The sequence below is a fragment of the Eubalaena glacialis genome, chromosome 9 (assembly GCF_028564815.1).
Source record: "Eubalaena glacialis isolate mEubGla1 chromosome 9, mEubGla1.1.hap2.+ XY, whole genome shotgun sequence".
Lineage (NCBI taxonomy): Eukaryota > Metazoa > Chordata > Mammalia > Artiodactyla > Balaenidae > Eubalaena > Eubalaena glacialis.
Window position 1 is genome coordinate 58,448,238 of NC_083724.1, and position 20,678 is coordinate 58,468,915.

General features: G+C 39.7%; 1 protein-coding gene across 3 annotated transcripts in view; it reads left to right on the forward strand.

Moving 5' to 3' along the window:
- KDM4C (lysine demethylase 4C) overlaps positions 1-8,596 on the forward strand; it is a 396,061-nt gene extending 387,465 nt beyond the window's left edge. For all 3 annotated transcript variants that reach the window (XM_061200412.1, XM_061200413.1, XM_061200415.1), the window contains one exon: positions 7,589-8,596. In XM_061200412.1, the coding sequence (XP_061056395.1) occupies positions 7,589-7,765 (177 nt within the window). In that variant the 3' untranslated portion in view covers positions 7,766-8,596. The remainder of the gene's footprint in view (positions 1-7,588) is intronic.
- The last annotated feature ends 12,082 nt before the right edge of the window (positions 8,597-20,678 follow it).

The window sequence follows — 20,678 nt, forward strand, 5'->3', positions numbered from 1 at the left end:
TAGAGGGCACACACAACGTGCACTGGAACCCAGCACAAAGCAGTGACTCCATAGGAGCCTGGGCTAGACCCACCTGAGGGTCTTGGAGGGTCTCCTGGAGAGGAGGGTGTTGGCTGTGGCTCACTGTGGGGGCAAGGACTCTGGTGGCGGAGGCCCCAGGGAATACTGATCAGTGTGGGTTCTCTTGGAGGTTGTATATTTTGGTACTGAGACCTGGCCCCACCCAATAGTCTGCAGGCTCCAGTGCTGGGACGCCTCAGGCAAAACAACCAGCAACGGGGGAACACAGCCCCACCCATCAGCAAACAGGCTGCCTAAACTTGTACTGACCTCACAGCCACCTGTAAACACACCCCTTGACATGGCCCTGCCCACCAGAGGGACAAGACCCAGCTCCACCCACCAGCCCCTCTCACCAGGAATCCTGCACAAGCCCCTGGACCAAGCTCACCCACCAGGAGACAGACACAAGAAGGAAGAGGAACTACGATCATGCAGCCTGCAGGAAAGAGACCACAAACACAGAAAGTTAGACTAAATGAGACAGTTGAGAAATGTGTTCCAGAAGAAGGAACAAGATAAAAACCCAGAAGAGCAACTAAGTGGGGATAGGCAAATATACATGAAAAAGAATACAGAGTAATGATAGTAAAGATGATCCAAGATGTTGGAAAAAGAATGGAGGCACAGACTGAGAAGATACAAGAAATATTTAACAAAGACCTAGAAGATTTAAAGAACAGAGATGAACAATACAATAACCAAAGTGAGAAATACACTAGAAGGAAACAATAGCAGAATAAATGAGGCAGAAGAACTAATAAGTGAGCTGAAAGAAAGAGTAGTGGAAATCACTGCGGCAGAACAGAATAAAGAAAAAAGAATGAAAAGAAAGGAGGACAGTCTCAGAAACCTCTGGGACAACATTAAATGCACCAACATTCACATTATAGGGGTCACAGAAGCAGAAGAGAGAAAGGACCTGAGAAAATATTTGAAGAGATAATAGCTGAAAACTTCCGTAATATGAGAAAAGAAACAGTCACCCAAGTCCAAGGAAATGCAGACTCCCATACAGGATAAACCCAAGGAGGAACACACCAAGACATACAGTAATCAAACTGACAAAAATTAAAGACAAAGAGAAAATATTAAAAGCAACAAGAGAAAAGCAACAAATAAAATACAAGGGAATCCCATAAGGTTATCAGCAGAAACTCTGCAGGCCAAAAGGGAGTGGCATGATATATTTAAAGTGATGAAAGGAAAACACCTACAACCAAGAATACTCTGCCCAGCAAAGCTCTCATTCAGATTCAATGAAGAAATCAAAAGCTTTACAGATAAGCAAAAGCTAAGAGAATTCAGCACCACAACCAGCTTTACAATAAATGCTAAAGGAACTTCTCTAGGCAGAAAAGAAAAGACCACAACCAGCTTTACAATAAACACTAAAGGAACTTCTCTAGGCAGAAAGGAAAAGACCACAACTAGAAACAACATTACGAATGGGAAAGCTCACTGGTAAAGGCAAACATACAGTAAAGGTAGGAAATCATCTGCACACACACAAATATGATATCAAAACCAGCAATCATGAGCAGAGGTTAGTACAAATGCAGGATATTGGAAATGCATTTGAAATTAAGAGACCAGCAACTTAAAACAGTCTTGTATATATAGAGACTGCTATATCAAAACCTCGTGTGATCTGAAAACCAAAAATCTATGATAGATATGCACACAAAAAAGAAAAAAGCAACCCAAATACAACACTAAAGATAATCAGATCACATGAGAAGGGAACAGAAGAGGAAGGGAAGAAAAAAGACTTACAAAAACAAATCCCAAACAATTAACAAAATGGCAATAAGAACATAATATTGATAATTACCTTAAATGTAAATGAATTAAATGCTCCAACCAAAAGACATAGACTGGCTGAATGGATACAAAAACAAGACCTGCATATATGCTGTCTATAAGAGCCCACTTCAGATCTAGGGACACATACAGACTGAAAGTGAGGGGATGGAAAAAGATATTCCATGCAAATGGAAATTAAAAGAAACCTGGAGTAGCAATACTCATATCAGACAAAATAAACTTTAAAATAAAGACTATTACAAGAGACAAAGAAGGATACTACATAATGATCAAGGGATCAATCCAAAAAGAAGATATAACATTGTAAATATATATGCAGTCAACATAGGAGCACGTCAATATATAAGGCAAATGCTAACAGCCATAAAAGGGGAAATTGACAGTAACACAATAATAGCGGGGGACTTTAACACCCCACTTAAATCAATGGACAGATTATCCAGACAGAAAATCAAAAAGGAAACACAGGACTTAAATGACACATTAGACTATATGGACTTAATTGATATTTATAGGACATTCCACCTGAAAGCAGCAGAATACACATTCTTCTCAAATGCACATGGTACATTCTCCGGGATAGATCACATGCTGGGTCACAAAGCAAGCCTCAGTAAATTTAAGAAAACTGAAATCATATCAAGCCTCTTTCCCGACCACAAGACTATGAGATTAGAAATCAATCACATGAAAAAGACTGCAAAAACCACAAACACGTGGAGCCTAAACAATATGTTACTAAACAACCAGTGGATCACTGAAGAAATCAGAGGAAATCAAAAAATACCTAGAGACACGTGATAACAAAGAGACAACAATCCAAAACCTATGGGATGCAGCAAAAGCAGTTCTAAGAGAGAAATTTATAGCAATACAGTCTTACCTCAGGAAACAAGAAGAATCTCAAACCTAACAACAACCTAACCTTACAGCTAAAGCACCTAGAGAAAGAAGGACAAACAAAACCCAAAGTTAGCAGAAGGAAAGAAATCATAAAGATCAGAGCAGAAATAAATGAAATAGAGATGAAGAAAACAACAACAAAAATCAATGAAACTAAAAGCTGGTTCTTTGAGACGATAAACAAAATTGATAAACCTTTAGCCAGACTCATCAAGAAAAAAAGGGAGAAGGCTCAAATCAATAAAATCAGAAATGAAAAAGGATAAGTTACAACTGACACCACAGAAATACAAAGGATCATAAGAGACTACTACAAACAACTATATGCCAATGAAATGGACAACCTAGAAGAAATGGACAAATTTTTAGAAAGGTACAACCTTCCAAGACTGAACCAGGAAAAAATAGAAAATATGAACAGACCAATCACTGAAATTGAAACTGTGATTTTAAGACTTTTAACAAAAGTCCAGGACCAGATGGCTTCACAGACGAATTCTATCAAACATTTAGAGAAGAGCTAAAACCTATCCTCCGAAACTATTCCAAAAAAAATTGCAGAGGAAGGAAAACTCCCAAACTCATTCTGTGAGGTCACCATCACCCTGATACCAAAACCAAAGATACCACAAAAAAAGAAAATTACAGGCCAATATCACTGATGAACATAGATGCAAAAATTCTGAACAAAATACTAGCCAACCGAATCCAAGATCAACTGGGATTTATTCCAGTGATGCAAGGATTCTTCAATATTCGCAAATCAATCAGTGTGATACACCACATCAACAAACTTGAAGAATAAAAACCATATGATCATCTCGATACAGAAAAAGCTTTCAACAAAATTCAACATCCATTTATGATAAAAACTCTCCATAAAGTGGGCATAGAGGGAACCTACCTCAACATAATAAAGGCCATATATGACAAACCCACAGCTAGCATCATTCTCAACAGTGAAAAGCTGAAAGCATGTCCTCTAAGATCAGGAATGAGACAGGATATCCACTCTCACCACTTTTGTTCAACATAGTTTTGGAAGTCCAAGCAGGGCCATCAGAGGAGAAAAAGAAATAAAAGGAATCCAAATTGGAAAGGAAGTAAAACTGTCACAGTTTGCAGATGACATGATACTATACATAGAGAATCCTAAAGATGCTGCCAGAAAACTACTAGAGCTCATCAATGAATTTGGTAAAGTTGCAGAATACAAAATTAATACACAGAAATCTCTTGCATTCCTATACACTAACAACAAAAGATCTCAAAGAGAAATTAAGGAAACAATCCCATGTACCATCACATCAAAAAAGAATAAAATACCTAGAAATAAACCTACCTAAGGAGGCAAAAGACCTGTACTCTGAAAACTATTAGGATGTTGATGAAAAAAATTGAAGATGACACAAACAGATGGAAAGATATACTGATACCATGTTCTTGGATTGGAAGAATCAATATTGTCAAAATGACTATACTACCCAAAGCAATCTACAGATTCAACGCAATCCCTATGAAATTACCAAGGGGATTTTTCACAAAATTAGAATGAAAAATTTTACAATTTGTATGGAAACACAAAAGACCCCAAATAGCCAAAGCAACCTGAGGAAGAAAAACAGAGCTGGAGGAATCAGGCTCCCTGACTTCAGACTATACTGCAAAGCTACAGTCATCAAAACAGTATGGTACTGGCACAAAAACAAACATATAGATCAATGGAACAGGATAGAAAGTCCACAGATAAACCCACACACCTATGGTCACCTAGTCTATGACAAAGGTGGCAAAAATATACAATGGAGGAAAGACAGTCTCTTCAGTAAGTGGTGCTGGAAAACTGGACAGCTACATGTAAAAGAATGAAATTAGAATATTCTCTAACACCATACACAAAAATAAACTCAAAATGGATTAAAGATCTAAATGTAAGGCCAGATACTATAAAACTCTTAGAGGAAAACATAAAGAGAACACTCTTTGACACAGATCGCACCAAGATCTTTTTTAATCCACCTTCTAGAGTAATGACAATAAAAACAAAGTAAACAAATGGGACCTAAGTAAACTTAAAAGCTTTGCACAGCAAATGAAATCATTAAAAAAAAATGAAAAAACAGCCCACAGAATGGGAGAAAATATTTGCAAATGAATCAACAAAGGATTAATCTCCAAAATATATAAACAGCTCATGCAGCTCAATATTAAAAAATACAAACAACCCAATCAAAAAATGGGCAGAAGACCTAAATACACATTTCTCCAAAGAAGACATACAGATGACCAAGAGGCACATGAAAAGCTGCTGAACATCACTAATTATTAGAGAAATGCAAATCAAAATACCATGAGGTATCACCTCACACCAGTTAGAATGGCCATCATTAAAAAGTCTACAAACAACAAATGCTGGAGAGGGTGTGGAGAAAAGGGAGCCCTCTTGCACTGTTAGTGGGAATGTAAATTGATACAGCCACTATGCAATACAGTATGGAGGATCTTTAAAAAACTAAAAATAGAACTACCGTATGATCCAGCAATCCCACTCCTGGGCACATATCTAGAGAAAACCATAATTCAAAGAGATACATGCACCCAAATGTTCATTGCAGCACTATTTACAATAGCCAAGACATGGAAGCAACCTAAGTGTCCTTTGACAGAGGAATGGATAAAGAAGATGTGTATACACACACACACACACACACACACACACACACAATGGAATGTTACTCAGCCATGAAAAGAATGAAATAATGCCATTTGCAGCAACATGGATGGACCTAGAGATTATCGTACTAAGTGAACTAAGAGAGAAGACAAATATCATATGATATCACTTATATGTGGAATCTAAAAAAAAATTGTGTAAGTGAGCTTATTTACAAAACAAACAGACCCACAGACTTTGAAAACAAAAGTATGGTTACCAAAGGGGAAATGGGGGGGGGAGGGATAAATTAGGAGTTTGGGATTAACATATACACATTACTATATATAAAATAGATAACAAGGACCTATTGTGTATAGTACAGGGAACTCTACTCAATATTCTGTAATAACCTATATAGGAAAAGTATCTGAAAAAGAATGAATATATGTATATGTATAACTGAATCATTTAGCTGTACGCATGAAACTAACACAGCATTGTAAATCAGCTACACTCCAATATAAAATAAAAGTTAAATTAAAAAAAAAGTGAGCTTTACCTGAGCATAACTGAAAAAGCCCACATTCCTTTGCCTAGCTATCACTTACTGAGCAGTGACTGTGTCAGGGCACATTCCTTGCTGTTGGGAACATGTATAAAATTCAGTTCATAGTCCCTAATATCCTCACCGTGAAGTGGTTCAAGGCACCCCCTATGGGGAGACACTTACCTACCCCTTATCTCTGCCACTGCCCTCATTCTACTGCATTGACATGTAGAGTGTTACAGGAACCCAAAAGAAGGAACCTCACGTTTGTCAGTGGCAGAGAGGATAGAATATCTTCTATGCAAAGGAAACAGTACATCTAAAGATGGAGGGGCATGAACCAGTAAGGTGTGGCCGGGAATTGCAAATAATTCAGTCTAATCCAAGCATGGGGTAGGACTATGCCTGGTTACGTATGTCCAGCCTAGGAAGTGTAGACATCATCTTGAAGGCAGTAGGGCTACTGAAAGACTATTAGCAAGGCTGTCATATAATCAGAGATTTTAGAGAGCTTTCTTCTAGTGGTTCTGTGAAAAATAGACTGGGGTGCAGCATTTGTTACAGTGGTTTAGGAGAGGAAGTGTGAGGGCCATGGGGTCAGTAGGGTTAAGGAAGAAAGGATGGAGGGCTTCAAGGTACATGTAGGAGGGGCCCTGGATAGGGTAGGGACAAGGGGAAGTTTACAATAACTTTCAGGTTTCCGATCAGTGTAGCTAGAATTGATGGGGATGGTGCTGCCGTTCATTGAATACAGGAAGGACAGAGATGGAGAAGGAAGACTTTGAGTTCACTTTAGGTTGGGTTGGTTCAAAGTGCCTCCAGTATAAACACTTTGAGATGCCTGCTGGGTTGTTGGACATGTTTGCAGGCCTGAGCACAGGTGGAGGTCTGAACTGGGGCGAGAGATGTGAGCATCTTTGTGGTTGATGTTGAAATTGAAGTTGTGAGTGTGGGCAGGCAGGCCCGGGGAGCATATGTGGCAAGGAAAAGGCCACACGCAAAGCCTCAGGGGCATCAGAGTTGAGCAAATAGTTAAGAAAGGGGAGCCGCTGAGACATCCATGGTGAGCAGCCAGAGGAGGAGGAGGAGAGGCAGGAGGAGGGCTTACAAAATGACAGCTTCATGCAAGAGTTGGGTGACAGAGTAGTAACATAAATTTAGGGTAGAGAAGTGTCCTAGGAACTAGGACTCGAGCAAGGACAGTTTCAGGGAAGTGGTGGGGACAGAGGCCCAGAGGTAAATAGGAATAGGGGTGAATTAGAGATGACTGTGGACAAATTTGTCATATACCTGGTTGGGCATATACCCTGGGCTCCAAAGCCCAGGTTGGGCAGGAGCCAGAGGGGGCATGAAAAGTGAGGGAGATTTAAATGAGAAGACTTTAGTCCTGCTCATGTTGGGGAAAGTCCCTGGGGGTTGGAGATCCTGAAGAAAACTGAGCTAAATGGAAGCAGGTGGGGAGGCTCCAAGGCCCCTGCGTGGGGCCTTCTCCCTGGGCCTCAGCACCCTCCCCACTGCTGACTGAGTCAGATCTTTGTCCGTTCTTAGGCTGTCGAGTGCCTGCCCTTCTGCAGTGTAACACTGGCTGTTCTTAGTCCACAGCCTCTGATATGCGATTTGAAGACACATTTTATGGAACAGACATAATCCAAGGGGAGAAAAAGAGACAGAGAGTGCTGAGCTCCAGGTTTAAGAACGAATATGTGGATGACCCCGTCTACCGCACGTTTTTGAAGAGCTCTTTCCAGAAGAAGTGTCAGAAGAGGCAATAGTCTACCTACACTGCTGCAGGCAACAGAATGACTTGGGCTAGAAGAGGAACGATGAAGGGACAGCCTGGGGCTGTGCCATGTGTTTCGCTGGGGTAGGTGACGGGCTGTGTCTCTGACAGTGGAAAATTAGGCTTCCCAGAGTTTGGTCACCAAAACCACAAAATACGCATTATTAATTGGATGCCACAATCTGAAGTTGTCTCCTAGTCTTGCATTTACTTCTGAGCAGTTGTCTCCTATGATCCCAAAGAATTTTTCTAAGTAGAAGGGAATAATAGTGAATCACCCATCAAAAAAAGCCACTGCCAGAGGAGGTGGATCCCCACGTGTGGCTTACTTAGTCCCTATTCAGGAGCCACACGGAGACTTCTCTCCTCAACCCTAGCAGGTGGGAGCCTCGATTCCCAGGTGGGAGGGTGATAATTTATATATTTTCCACAGTCAGGGAAGGACTCTCACTTATTTGTTTTAAATGGCAGTTTTTATAAAACATTTTTAAAACACAAATGGCATGTATGGTAATGAGATTTACCCATATGCTATCTGCATTTCCCTTGTACAGAAATTTTACATTTTTTTATATCCGTTTTACTTTTGATTGTGTCTGATGAGAACTGAGTTGTTGGCCTTTGTGAAGTTTTTGGCTCTTGAGAAAGAATTCTTATGAATTGTATGGGAATTTTATATATTTAAAGAGGGAGATCTGGGGCTGTTATTTTTAAATACTTTTTTTCCATAATACATATTCTGAGTAGATATTTATAAAATATATGTTTCTTTCATTATGTGTTTGTAAGATTAGAGTTTAAAATAAATATGCTTTGATGCATAGTTTTGAAGTAATATGATTTTTCCTTTTTGAAACAGCTTGGAAATGTACTAGTGTTTAAAAATAAAGATTTCCATTTTCTCCAATCCTGTCTTCTAACTTGCTTATTTGTCTAGGTTTAAACCTATAGAAAACAAGTTTTTTTGGGGGAGCTGGCTTTGTGGACATTCTGGGGCCCAGGTTTGTCAGAACTTCTTCTCTCACTGTTTACATAACTGTAGACACACTGTGAGACATTTATGGCTATACCACTGGGGACAAGGCTCCTCTACCTGCCCACAGTGCCTGATGAAGCGTTTTCCTCAGCTCCATCTTCAGGCCTGGAAGAAATCTGAGCATCTGGAGTCTGGGGCTCTTTTCATCCTAGGTTTCTTGGTCCTCAGCTTCATTAGAAGGGGCTGTACAGATCCTCCAATCCCTCCCATCACTTTACAGATGAGCAGTGGAGGAGAGGAAGGAAGAGGGCTTGCCCAAGGTCACACAGTAATGCTTCAGTTAACTATGGCCACAGTTGTGCTGCGTAACAAACAACTGCAAAATCTGTGTCCTGTGATGAGCAGCACTTCTTTTGCTCATGAGTCTGCAGGTTGGCTGATCTAGGCTGGGCTTGGCTAGGTAGCTGTGCTGACCTCGGCTTGGGCCAGCTCACACGTCTGCTCCATGTGTCCCCATCAGCCCACTGGACTCAGTGGGCTAGCCCAGGTATGTTCTCAGGTCGCTGGCAGAGGCAGAGAGGCCAGCCAAGTAAGCAAATTTTAGATCTGTCTGTGACGTTGGTTAACATCCTGTGGACCAAAGCCCAGAGCTAGGCATTAGAGGGCATTTCAGAGTTTTATGGCAAAACGTGTGGAAGTATCATGTTACTGGGTAGAGAGTGAAGATGAAACAGTAGTGACAGAGCCACAGTTAAAACTCGGTTTTGCAGACTGCTAGCTGGCTGAGTGCTCATTTTCCAGAGTGCCTCATGGCTGAACTCTGAGCTGGGGAAGAGCCCATCAGCCATATTTTTACAAGGACTGAGCACTCCATGTTTTCTGCCAGTATAGTCATATGTTTTATCAAGTAATCAAGCTTGCCTTTTCTATCTCCACATTTTGAATGGAACTGACCTGCTGTCTCCACAATATGCCAGGAAAGTAGGCCTGTGTAAGGCATTAAGAGGAATTAATCTAAATAGGATCATTTGTTTTGTACAAGTTCGCCTGTCAGCAAGATTTCTGATTGGCTGCCACAGGGAGAAAATGTGCAGAGTCCTATGTGATTTCAAATACAGCTGTTTTTTATGGTCTCACTTAACTAATGTTCCTATAATCAAGTACAGCTGTATATAGCCTAAGCAAAATAGTGCTGGCCACAAGTGCACTCTGCCTCTTGAGAAAGATACCTTTGTATCACTGCATTCTGCATAAAGTCATTATTAGCTCTATGACCAGACAGACCAGTAAAGCTGTTTCACTTTACCGTGTGACACCTCAATTGTAATTTTAATTTCTTTGCATTAAACTAACTACATTTTTAGTGTGTATGTGTAGCGTGAAATCAGCTGAAGTCCTTCTAGTATTAAAAAAAGAATTTCTGGCTGGACAATTACTGTGTAATTCTAATTACAAGCCCTTTTTCTGGAGGTTAGAGGATTAGTGAAACTGCCTGACATATTTCACAACATTTTAGTTCCTTTATATGTGTTTGAAATGAGAACAATGTGATTCTTGTCAGTTTACTTTTATTAAGGTACTTTTGTTTAGTTCATCTAAAGAGAAATTGAGAAGAAGCATCCACTAAAATATCACATGGCTTCACAGAATATATTATAAATTGCTACTGGGTAATGGTATATGAAAACGTGAAGACTCAGAATACAAAAACAAGTAGGAGTGAATGGGTCTGCCACTTCTCCCTGTACCCATCCAATGTGAAGCAAGGCTGAAACGTGATTGTTACTGTAAATGACCTGGAGGTCTTATGAGTAATCATATTAGAGGAGTATATGCTGCAAGATAACACTATTTTATTTTTGCCTTTAAATAAAAAGGATCTAAAATGAAACAATCCTCATTTTAGATATTAATCAGCCCCATAAACTTGAAGCTAACTAGAGATCCTGAGACATTCTCATTACATGAAGTAACTGGTTGGTTGCAATACTTGACTGTACCACAAACTGCTTCTGAGAATTCAGATGTGCAGTCATGGGAACTCTCGCACAACATGTTGTTGAGACATACAACACTGACGGGCCTCTGAGGAGCCTGTCCTCTCCAGCAAGTGTGCTAGAGACTCAGAAGCCCCATGCTCCATCCTCAGAAGGTGAAGGTCCCCTTGAAGAAATGGAACTTCATCAATATTAATGATGTGCTGAGAATCTATTGTGTACACAGAGCCTGGTAGACTCCTTAGTGGCATTTGTCTTATTTAATCTCCCCCAAGAAATCAGCAAAGGAAATATTCTTCTCTTCCATGGAGGGTAACGAAGGTTCAGAGAGGTTAAGTCACTTTTGAATCACTCAACCTTCTCGATGCATGAAGAAAAGTGAGGATTCTAAACTTCTTTTTCGAATCAAAAGACCCAATCAAGACATTGGGTAGATGACTCTGAAGCTCAAAAGACAGGTCAGCACTGTAAGGTCAGCACAGGTTAGAGGTATAAATATGGAAAGTATCATCTTTATTTTGTTTAAAAATACATGAAATTCACCTTCTGGCAAACGCAAAACTATAGGGACAGAAAAGAGATCAGTGGTTGCCAAGGACTGGAGGTGAAGGAGGAAATTGACAACAGAGGGTCAGCATGAAGGAACTTTTTTGGGGCGATGGAAATATTCTTTATCTTGACTGTGGTGGTGCTAACAGGACTCTATGTCAAAATTCATAGAACTGAACACAAAACAGGTGGATTTTACTATGTGTAAGTATCATCTCAATAAACCTGCCTTAAATAAATAAATAAATAAAATCAAGTGGAATGATGGTCAGGTAACTCAGGGAGAGAATATGTTGCGTGAGAGGAGGACAAGAAGTGAGAAGAAATCAGAACCCTGGGAAATAGCTACACACAGTTGAGTAGAAAAAGAGGGGCCTGTGAATGAGCACTGAAAGGGGCCAAGAAATGGGAAACCAGGATGCTGTGATGTCATGGACTTCAAGGGAAGAGAGTATTCCAAAAAGGAGGAGAGGTCAACACAGAGAAAATGCTGCAGAGTCCCAGATCATGTAATTCTTCATTAGGAGGCCACTGGTGTCCTTCATGAGTGCATTTCACATGGCTTCAGATGAGAAACCTATTAATATTCAAATTGGTGAGGAGAGATCAAGATGGCGGAATAGAAGGACATGGAGCTCACCTCTTCCCACAGATACATCAAAAATACATCTACGTGGGGAACAATTCTCACAGAATACCCACTGAACTCTGGCAGAAGATTTCATACAACCAAAGATGCAAGGAAGATCACCATGTAACTGGGCAGGATAAAAGGAAAAAAAAAAAAAGGAATCCTGGGAGGGAGCTGTGAAAGAGGAAAGGTTCCCTCACCCTGGGAGCCCCCTTCACCAGTGGGGAGATCAGCTGGGACAGAAAGGGAGCTTCAGAGGTTCAGAGGAGAGTGCAGCAACTAGCTTGCAGGAGGCAGAATAGAGAGAGACAAGCACAGATAGTCCTGGCCACCTTGCTGCACTCTCCAGCCTGAGAGGTGCATCTGTTGGTATGCGTGGGGGCTTGGTGCTGAAACTCAGGCTTCAGAAGACAGATGTGGGGAGACAACTTGGGTTGGCTGCACAGAGAAGCCCAAAGGGGCTAGAGTGTGGCCCTGGCCACAACTGGGGGTGTGTGCAAGATGGAACCCGGTCCACCATAGAAGCCCCATTGTTAACATACACACATGAAGGGAAGGGCAGGGCCCCACCATAGCAGCCTCATTCTCAGCAAGCTCACAGTGGCCAGGGCTCCACCTCTGCAAGCTCTGGGAGCACACAAGCAGTTGCCCACATGCAGAGGCAGGACTAAAATCTGAGCCCTGTCTGGCAGCTTTGTGACTTTGGTGGATCTATGCCATTGGTGCCTTTGTAAACTCAGTGCCTGTGGGACATCCAAGAAGATTAATGGTGCTCCCGTGGCTGGGGTGGGTCTGGAGTTAGCAGCTGAGGGCTTTGGGGGCATGAGTGCATGGAGGCGGGGCTGGGGTCTGTGCTGAATCTGTAGCTCCCATGATGGGTCCAGGTGAGTGACTATGCACGACTACTGTGAACCTGGTACCTTACTTCAGTGGATCTGTGCCTATGGGTCTGCACTGGTGGCTTTCTGAGCACAATGCCTGAGGGACATCTGGGCCAATTGCTTGCACTCCCACGGCTGAGGTGGGGCTGATGGCAGTGCCAACAACACTGTACGCTGTGAGCCCACACAAAAGGTGACAGACAACACCACAGAGTGCTCTTGCTGTTGGACAGCCTCTGCAGAGGAATACTCAGTGGCTCCTCTCCCAGTGGAAGTGCTCCAGTCCTGCCTATCCCACACTGCAGCTCAGAAACAGATGTGGTGGCTTCTACTCCAACAACTGGGGAGCAGACCCTGCCCCTAACAGGATTGTGATGGCCGAAGAGCAAAGAAGAGGCCCTGCTCAACATCTAGTGCAGGCTCTGGTCACCACAACACCAATCACACCACCTATCAAGGGGATAATGGCCAGCACACACTGAGGAAAGACACGGCAGGCACCCATATTAAAAAAAGCCCTTGCACCAAAAATACCAGACTCATGCAGGCTACTCAGGGACACTACCGAAAAAACAGCCCTTCAAGACCACAGTAGATAACTGTTTCTCCTACATTCATAGAGTCAGAGAAATAAAAGTAGAATGAAAAAGCAGATAAACTACTCCCAATTAAAGGAACAAGAGAAAACCCATGAAAGAACAATGAAACAGACCTCTCCAGTCTACCAAATCCCAAGTTCAAAACAGAGATAATGAAAATACTGAAGGAATTAAGAAAGGCTATTGATAGAAATGCAGATCACTGTAACAAGGAACTAGAAACTATAAAGAGGAGCCAGTTAAAGTTTGAAAACTCATTTGCTGAGACAAAAGCTGAGCTAAAGGCAATGAATAGCAAACTGAATAATGCAGAACAACAAGTAAGTGATCTGGAAGATAGAATAATGGAATTCACCCAATCAGAACAGCAGACAGAAACACAAATCTAAAAAAATGAAAGCAATATACGAGACCTATGGGATAATATAAAGCAAGCCAATCTATGCATAATAGGGATCGCAGAGGGAGAAGAAAGAGAAAAGTGATTGAAAATGTATTTGAAGAAATTATGGCTGAAAACTTCCCAAACCTAAAGAAAGAAACAGATATCCAGGTACAGAAAGCACAGAGGGTCCCAAACAAGATGAACCCAAATAGACCTACACCAAGGCATATTATAATCAAAATGGCAAATGTTACAGATAAAGAGAAGATTCAAAAAGCAGCAAGACAAAAACAAAGAATTAGTTACAGGGGAACCCCCATAAGGCTCTCAGCTGATTTCTCTATAGAAACGTTGCAGGCCAGAAGGGAGTAGCAAGATATACTCAGTCCTGAGAGAGAAAACCCTGCAACCTAGAATACTCTATCCAGCAAGATTATAATTTAGAATAGAAGGAGAGAGAAGGAATTTCTTAGTCAAGCAAAAACTAAAAAAGGGGCTTCCCTGGTGGCGCAGTGGTTGAGAATCTGCCTGCCAATGCAGGGGACACGGGTTCGATCCCTGGTCCGGGAAGATCCCACATGCCATGGAGCAACTAAGCCCGTGCGCCACAACTACTGAGCCTGTGCTCTAGAGTACATGAGCCACAACTACTGAGCCTGCGTGCTGCAACTACTGAAGCCCGTGTGCCTAGAGCCCATGCTCCACAACTAGAGAAGCCACCATAGTAAGAAGGTGCTCACTGGAACTAAGAGTAGCCCCCGTTCGCTGCAACTAGAGAAAGCCCGTGTGCAGCAATGAAGACCCAACACAGCCAAAAATAAATAAATAAAAATAAAGTTAAAAAAAAAACAACTAAAAGAATACAACAATACTAAACCTATCCTAAAATATTGAAATTTTGATCTTATCTAAATAAAAAAGCAAGAATCTATAGGAAAGAGAAAATCACAATTGGAAAATAAATCACTTAAATAAGCCAGTACATAGATTAAAAAATTTTTTGTGAAGGAATTGTAACTACAGTGAACAGCAGAAGGATAATTATGAAGATGTAAAAGAGGACATCAAAATCATAAAATGTGGGGGAGGGGAGTAAGAAAATGTAGATTTTTTTTTTTTTAGAATATGTTTGAGCTTATGTGACTGCCAGTCTAAAGCAAGTAGATATAGTAATGGGTTAACATACTTGAAAAACAAGGTAACCACAAATCAAAAACACGTAATAGATTTACAAAAACCAAAAAGAAGACAACTCAAGCATAATACAAAAGAAAACCATCAAACCACAAAAGGAAAACCAGAAATAGAAAGGAACAAAGATGAAATACAAAATCAACTAGAAAATAAGGTTTAAAGTGGCAATAAATACCTATCTATCAATATTACCTTAAATGTCAATGGGCTAAACTCTCCAATCAAAATAAATACAGTGGCAGATTAGATAATAAAACAAGAGCCTACAATATGCTGTCTACAAGAAACCCACTTTAGGGCAAAGGACACACATAGATTGAAAGTGAGGGAATGGGAAAAGGTAATTCATGCCAATGGAAATGACAAGAAAGTGGGGTTACCTATACTCATATCAGGGGACTTCCCTGATGGTCCAGTGGTTAAGAATCCGCCTTCCAATGCAGGGGATGCGGGTTCAGTCCTGGTCTGGGAACTAAGATCCCACATGCCACGGGACAACTAATCCCACACGCCACAACGAGACAGCCTGTGTGCTGCAACTACAGAACCCATGTGCTCTGGAGCCTGCATGCCACTAGAGAGAAGCCTGCATGCCACAACTAGAGAGAAGCCTGTGTGCTGCCACAAAGAGCCCACGCACTGCAATGAAAGATCCCGCATGCTGCAACTAAGACCTGAAGCAGACAAAAAATAAAAAAATAATTAATTAAAAAAAATACTCATATCAGGCAAAGGAGACTTTAAAACAAAGGTCATGAAGAAAGATAAAGAAGGACACTGTATAATGATAAAAGGATCAATACAAGAAGCCGATATTATACTTGTTAACATACATGCACCCAATATAGGAGTACCTGAATACATAAACAAGTACTAGCAAACAAAAAAGAAGAAATTGATGGGAATAAAATAATAATAGGAGACTTTAACACCCCACTGACATCAATGGAAAGATCTTCCAGACAGAAAATCAATAAGGCAACAGAGACCCTAAATGACACAATAGAACAGATAGAGTTAATTGATATTTTCAGGACATTCCATCCAAAAAAAAACACAAAAAAACAAAAAACCAAAAAAACAGAATACATGTTCTTTTCAAGTGCATATTCAAGTGCATATGGATATTCTCCAGGAAAGACCACATACTAGGACACAAAACAAGCCTCAATAAATTTAAGAGGATAGAAATCAAGCATCTTTTCTGACCACAATGGCATGAAACTAGAAATCAACCACAGAAAGAGAAATGAGAAAAAAAGCAATTATGTGGAAACGAAACAACAGCTACTAAAAAACCAATGGGTCAATGATGAAATCAAAGAGGAAATTTAAAAATACCTTGAGACAAATGACACAAATGGAAACACAACCATAGAAAATCTGTGGGATGCAGCAAAAGCAGTCCTAAGAGAGACCTTCGTAGCGATAACAGTCCTTCCTCAGAAAACAAAAAAATCTCTAATAAACAACCTAACCTACCACCTAAAAGAATTAGGAAAAGAAGAACAAAACAAAACCTAAAGTCAGCAGAAGGAAGGAAATAATGAAAATCAGAGAGGAAATAAATAAAATGGAGATTAAAAAAAATACAAAAATATTAATAACACCAAGAGCTGGTTTTTTGAAAGGGTCGACAAAATCAACAAACCTCTACCCAGGCTCACCAAGAAGAAAAGAGAGAGGACCCAAACAAACAAAATAAGAAATGAAAGGGACTAATAACAACCAATACCACAGAAATGCAAAAAAAAACCCATAAGAGAATACCATGAACAATTATATGCCAACAAATTGGACAACCCAGACGAAATGGACAACTTCCTAGAAATATACAGACCACCAAAACTGAATCAAGAAGAAATAAATAATTTGAACAGATTGGTCACTAGCAGTGAAATAGAATCTGTAATACCAAACAAACAAAAAAACTCCCTGCAAATGAAAGTCCAGGACCAGACGGCTTCACTAGGGAATTCTACCAAACATACAAAGAAGAAGTTATACCTATACTTCTCAAACTCTTCCAAAAGTTTGAAGAGGAGGGAACACTCCCAAAGTCATTCTTTACCCTGATACCAAAAGCAGATGCTACCAAAAAAGAAAATTACAGGCCAATATCTTTGATGAATATAGACACAAAAATTCTCAACAAAATATTAGCAAACCAAATCCAACAACATATAAAAAAGATCACACCCTATGGTCAAGTTGGATTCATCCCAGGGTCACAACATATGCAAATCAATCAATATGGTACACCACGTCAACAAAGAAAAGACAGAATCCACATGATCATCTCAATAGATGCAGAAAAAGCATTTGATAAAATTCAACATCCATTAATGATAAAAACTCTTACCAAAGTGGGTATAAAGGGAACATATCCCAACATAATAAAAGCTATTTATGACAAACCTACAGCCAACATAACACTCAATGGTGAAAAGCTGAAAGCCTTCCTGCTAAAATCCAAAAACAGACCAGGATGGCCACTCTCACCACTCCTATTCAACATGGTATTTGAAGTTCTAGCCACAGCAATCAGAAAGAAAAAGAAATAAAAGGTATCCAAATCAGAAAGGAAGAGGTAAAATAGTCATTATATGCAGATGACATGATACTATATGTAGAAAACCCTAAAGACTCCACACAAAAACTACTAGAACTGATAAACAAATTCAGCAAGGTAGCAGGATACAAGATTAACATACAGAAATCGGTTGCACTTCTTTACACTAGCAATGAAATATCAGAAAGGGAAAGTAAAAAAACAACCCCTTTTAAAATCACATCAAAAAATAAAATAAAATACTTAGGAATAAACTTGTTTAAGGAGGTGAAAGACTTATATACTGAGAACTATAAAATGTTGATAAAGGAAATTAAAGACGATTCAAAGAAATGGAAAGATATACCATGCTCTTGGATTGGAAGAATTAATGTTGTTAATGTGGCCATATTACCCAAAGCAATCTTCAGATTTAATGTGATCCCTATCAAATTACCCATGACGTTTTTCACAGAACTGGAACAAATAACCCTAAAATTTATACAGAACCATAAAAGACCCAGAACTGCCAAACCAATCCTGAGGAAAAAGGACAAAGCAGGAGGCATAACCCTCCCAGACTTCAGACAATACTACAAAGCTGCAGTAATCAAAACAGCATGGTACTGGTACAAAACAAACATGGGTCAATGGAACAGAATAGACAGCCCAGAAATAAACCCACACACCTACAGTCAATTAATCTTCTACAAAGGAGGCAAGAATATACAATGGAGAAAAGACAGTCTCTTCAGCAAGTGGCGCTGGGAAAGCTGGACAGCTGCATGTAAATCAATGAGATTAGAACATTCCCTCACACCATACACAAAAATAAACTCAAAGTAGTTTAAAGACTTAAATATAAGACATGAAACCATAAAACTCCTAGAAGAGAACATAGGCAAAACATTCTCTGACATAATTCGTACCAATGTTTTCTTAGGTCAGTCTCCCAAGACAACAGAAATAAAAGCAAGAATAAACAAATGGGACCTAGTCAAACTTATAAGTTTTTGCAGAGTATAGGAAACCATAAACAAAACAAAACAAAAAAAACAACCTACGTACTGGGAGAAAATATTTGCAAATGATGTGACCAATAAAGGCTAATTTCCAAAATATACAAACAGTTCATACAACTCAACAACAACAACATGACAAAAAACAAAGAACCCAACTGAAAAATGGGCAGAAGACCTACATAGACATTTTGCCAAAGAAGATATACAGATAGCCAATAGGCACATGAAAAGATGCTCCACGTCGCTAATTATTAGAGAAGTGCAAAGAGTCTACAATGAGCTACCACCTCACACTGGGTGAAATGGCCATCATTAAAAAGTCTACAAATAAAAATGCTGCTGGTGGGAATGTAAATTGGTGCAGTCACTATGGAAAACAGTATGGAGGTTCCTCAAAAAACCTAAAAATAGTGTTGCCATGTGATCCAGCAATTTTACTCCAGGGCATATATTCGGACAAAAATATAATTCAAAAAGATACATGCACTCCTATGTTCATAGCAGCACTATTTATAGTAGCCAAGACATGGAAGCAACCTAAATGCCCATTGACCTGGATAAAGATGTGGTATATATATATGTATACACACACACACACACACACACACACACACTGAAATACTACTCAGCCATAAAAAAGAATGAAATAATGCCATATGCAGCAATATGGATGGACAAAGAGATTATCATACTAAGCAAAGTCAGAAAAAGACAAATACGATATATCACTTATATATGGAATCTAAAATATGATACAAATAAACATATCTATGAAAGAGAAACAGACTCACAGAGAACAGACTTGTGGTTGTCAATGGGAGGGGGAGTGGGGAAGGGATAAGTTAGGAGTTTGGGATTAGCAGATGCAAACTATTATATATAGCATGGATAAACAACAAGGTCCTACTCTATAGCACAGGGAACTATATTCAATATCTTGTAATAAACTATAATGGAAAAGAATATGAAAAATAATATATATATATGTATAACTGAATCACTTTGCCTTACATCAGAAACTAACACAACATCGTATATTAACTATACTTCAATAAAAAAACAAACAAAAAACCCCCGATTTGGTGTTCCCCACTGGACATGTATTGTGCCTCTCTCTCTCGCCTTTCAAAATTTTCTTCTTTGTCTTCAGTTTCAGAAGTTTGATAATGTGTCTTGGCTTTGATTTCTTTGGGTTTATCTTGTTTGGGGTTTGTTCAACTTCTCAGCCTTTCACCAAACCGGGAAAAATTTCAGCCATTATTTTTTGGAATTTGTTTTTAACCCCACACCCTTTCTTTGCTCCTTCTGGGACTTTAATGACAGAAATGTTGGATCTTTTGTTGTTACACAGGTCCCTGATGATCATTTAAGCCTATTTTCTCTTTGTTCAGATTGGGTAAATTCTATTTATCTTTCCTGATTCTATCCTGTGTCATCTCCAAACTATTACTGAGCCCATTGAGTGAGGTTTTTAAATACTGGTTGTAGTATTTTTCAGTTCTATAATTCCTATTTGGTTCTCTTTTATATCTTCTATTTCTTTGCTGAAATTTTCTATTTTTTCATTTGTTTCAAGAGTATTCATAATTCTTCATTGAAGCATTTTTTTCTGATGGCTACTTTATAACTTTATTTTTCAGATAATTCCAACATCTAACTCATCTTGGTATTGGTGTCTGTTGATAGTCTTCTCTCTTCAAGTTGTAATTTTCCTGGTTCTTGGTATGACAAGTGATTCGATTGTAACCTGGACATTTTGCGTATTATGTTAGAAGACTTTGTATTCTATTTTAAATCTTTTCTTTTAGCAGGGAGTTACCCTGTTTTGAGTTAGTGCTCCTGGCCAGATTTTGTGGGCTGTGGTTCCAATGACAATTTAGTTTTCAGAGATCTTACAGTGCCCTTCTGATCTGCTTTGTTTGCATGCTACCCAGAGGCCACTCTGTAAACCTGGGTGCTATTCCCCACTTTAGTTCATTCTAAGACTTTTTGTTGAGTTAATGTAGGTCAGTTCCATGTATTGGCCAGCAAGATCCTGTGCAGGTTTAAAGAATTTCTTTCTCTAGCTCCTTGCTGTTCAGGAGCTTCCTTCCTTCCTCTTTCCCATTCTCTAGTTGGGA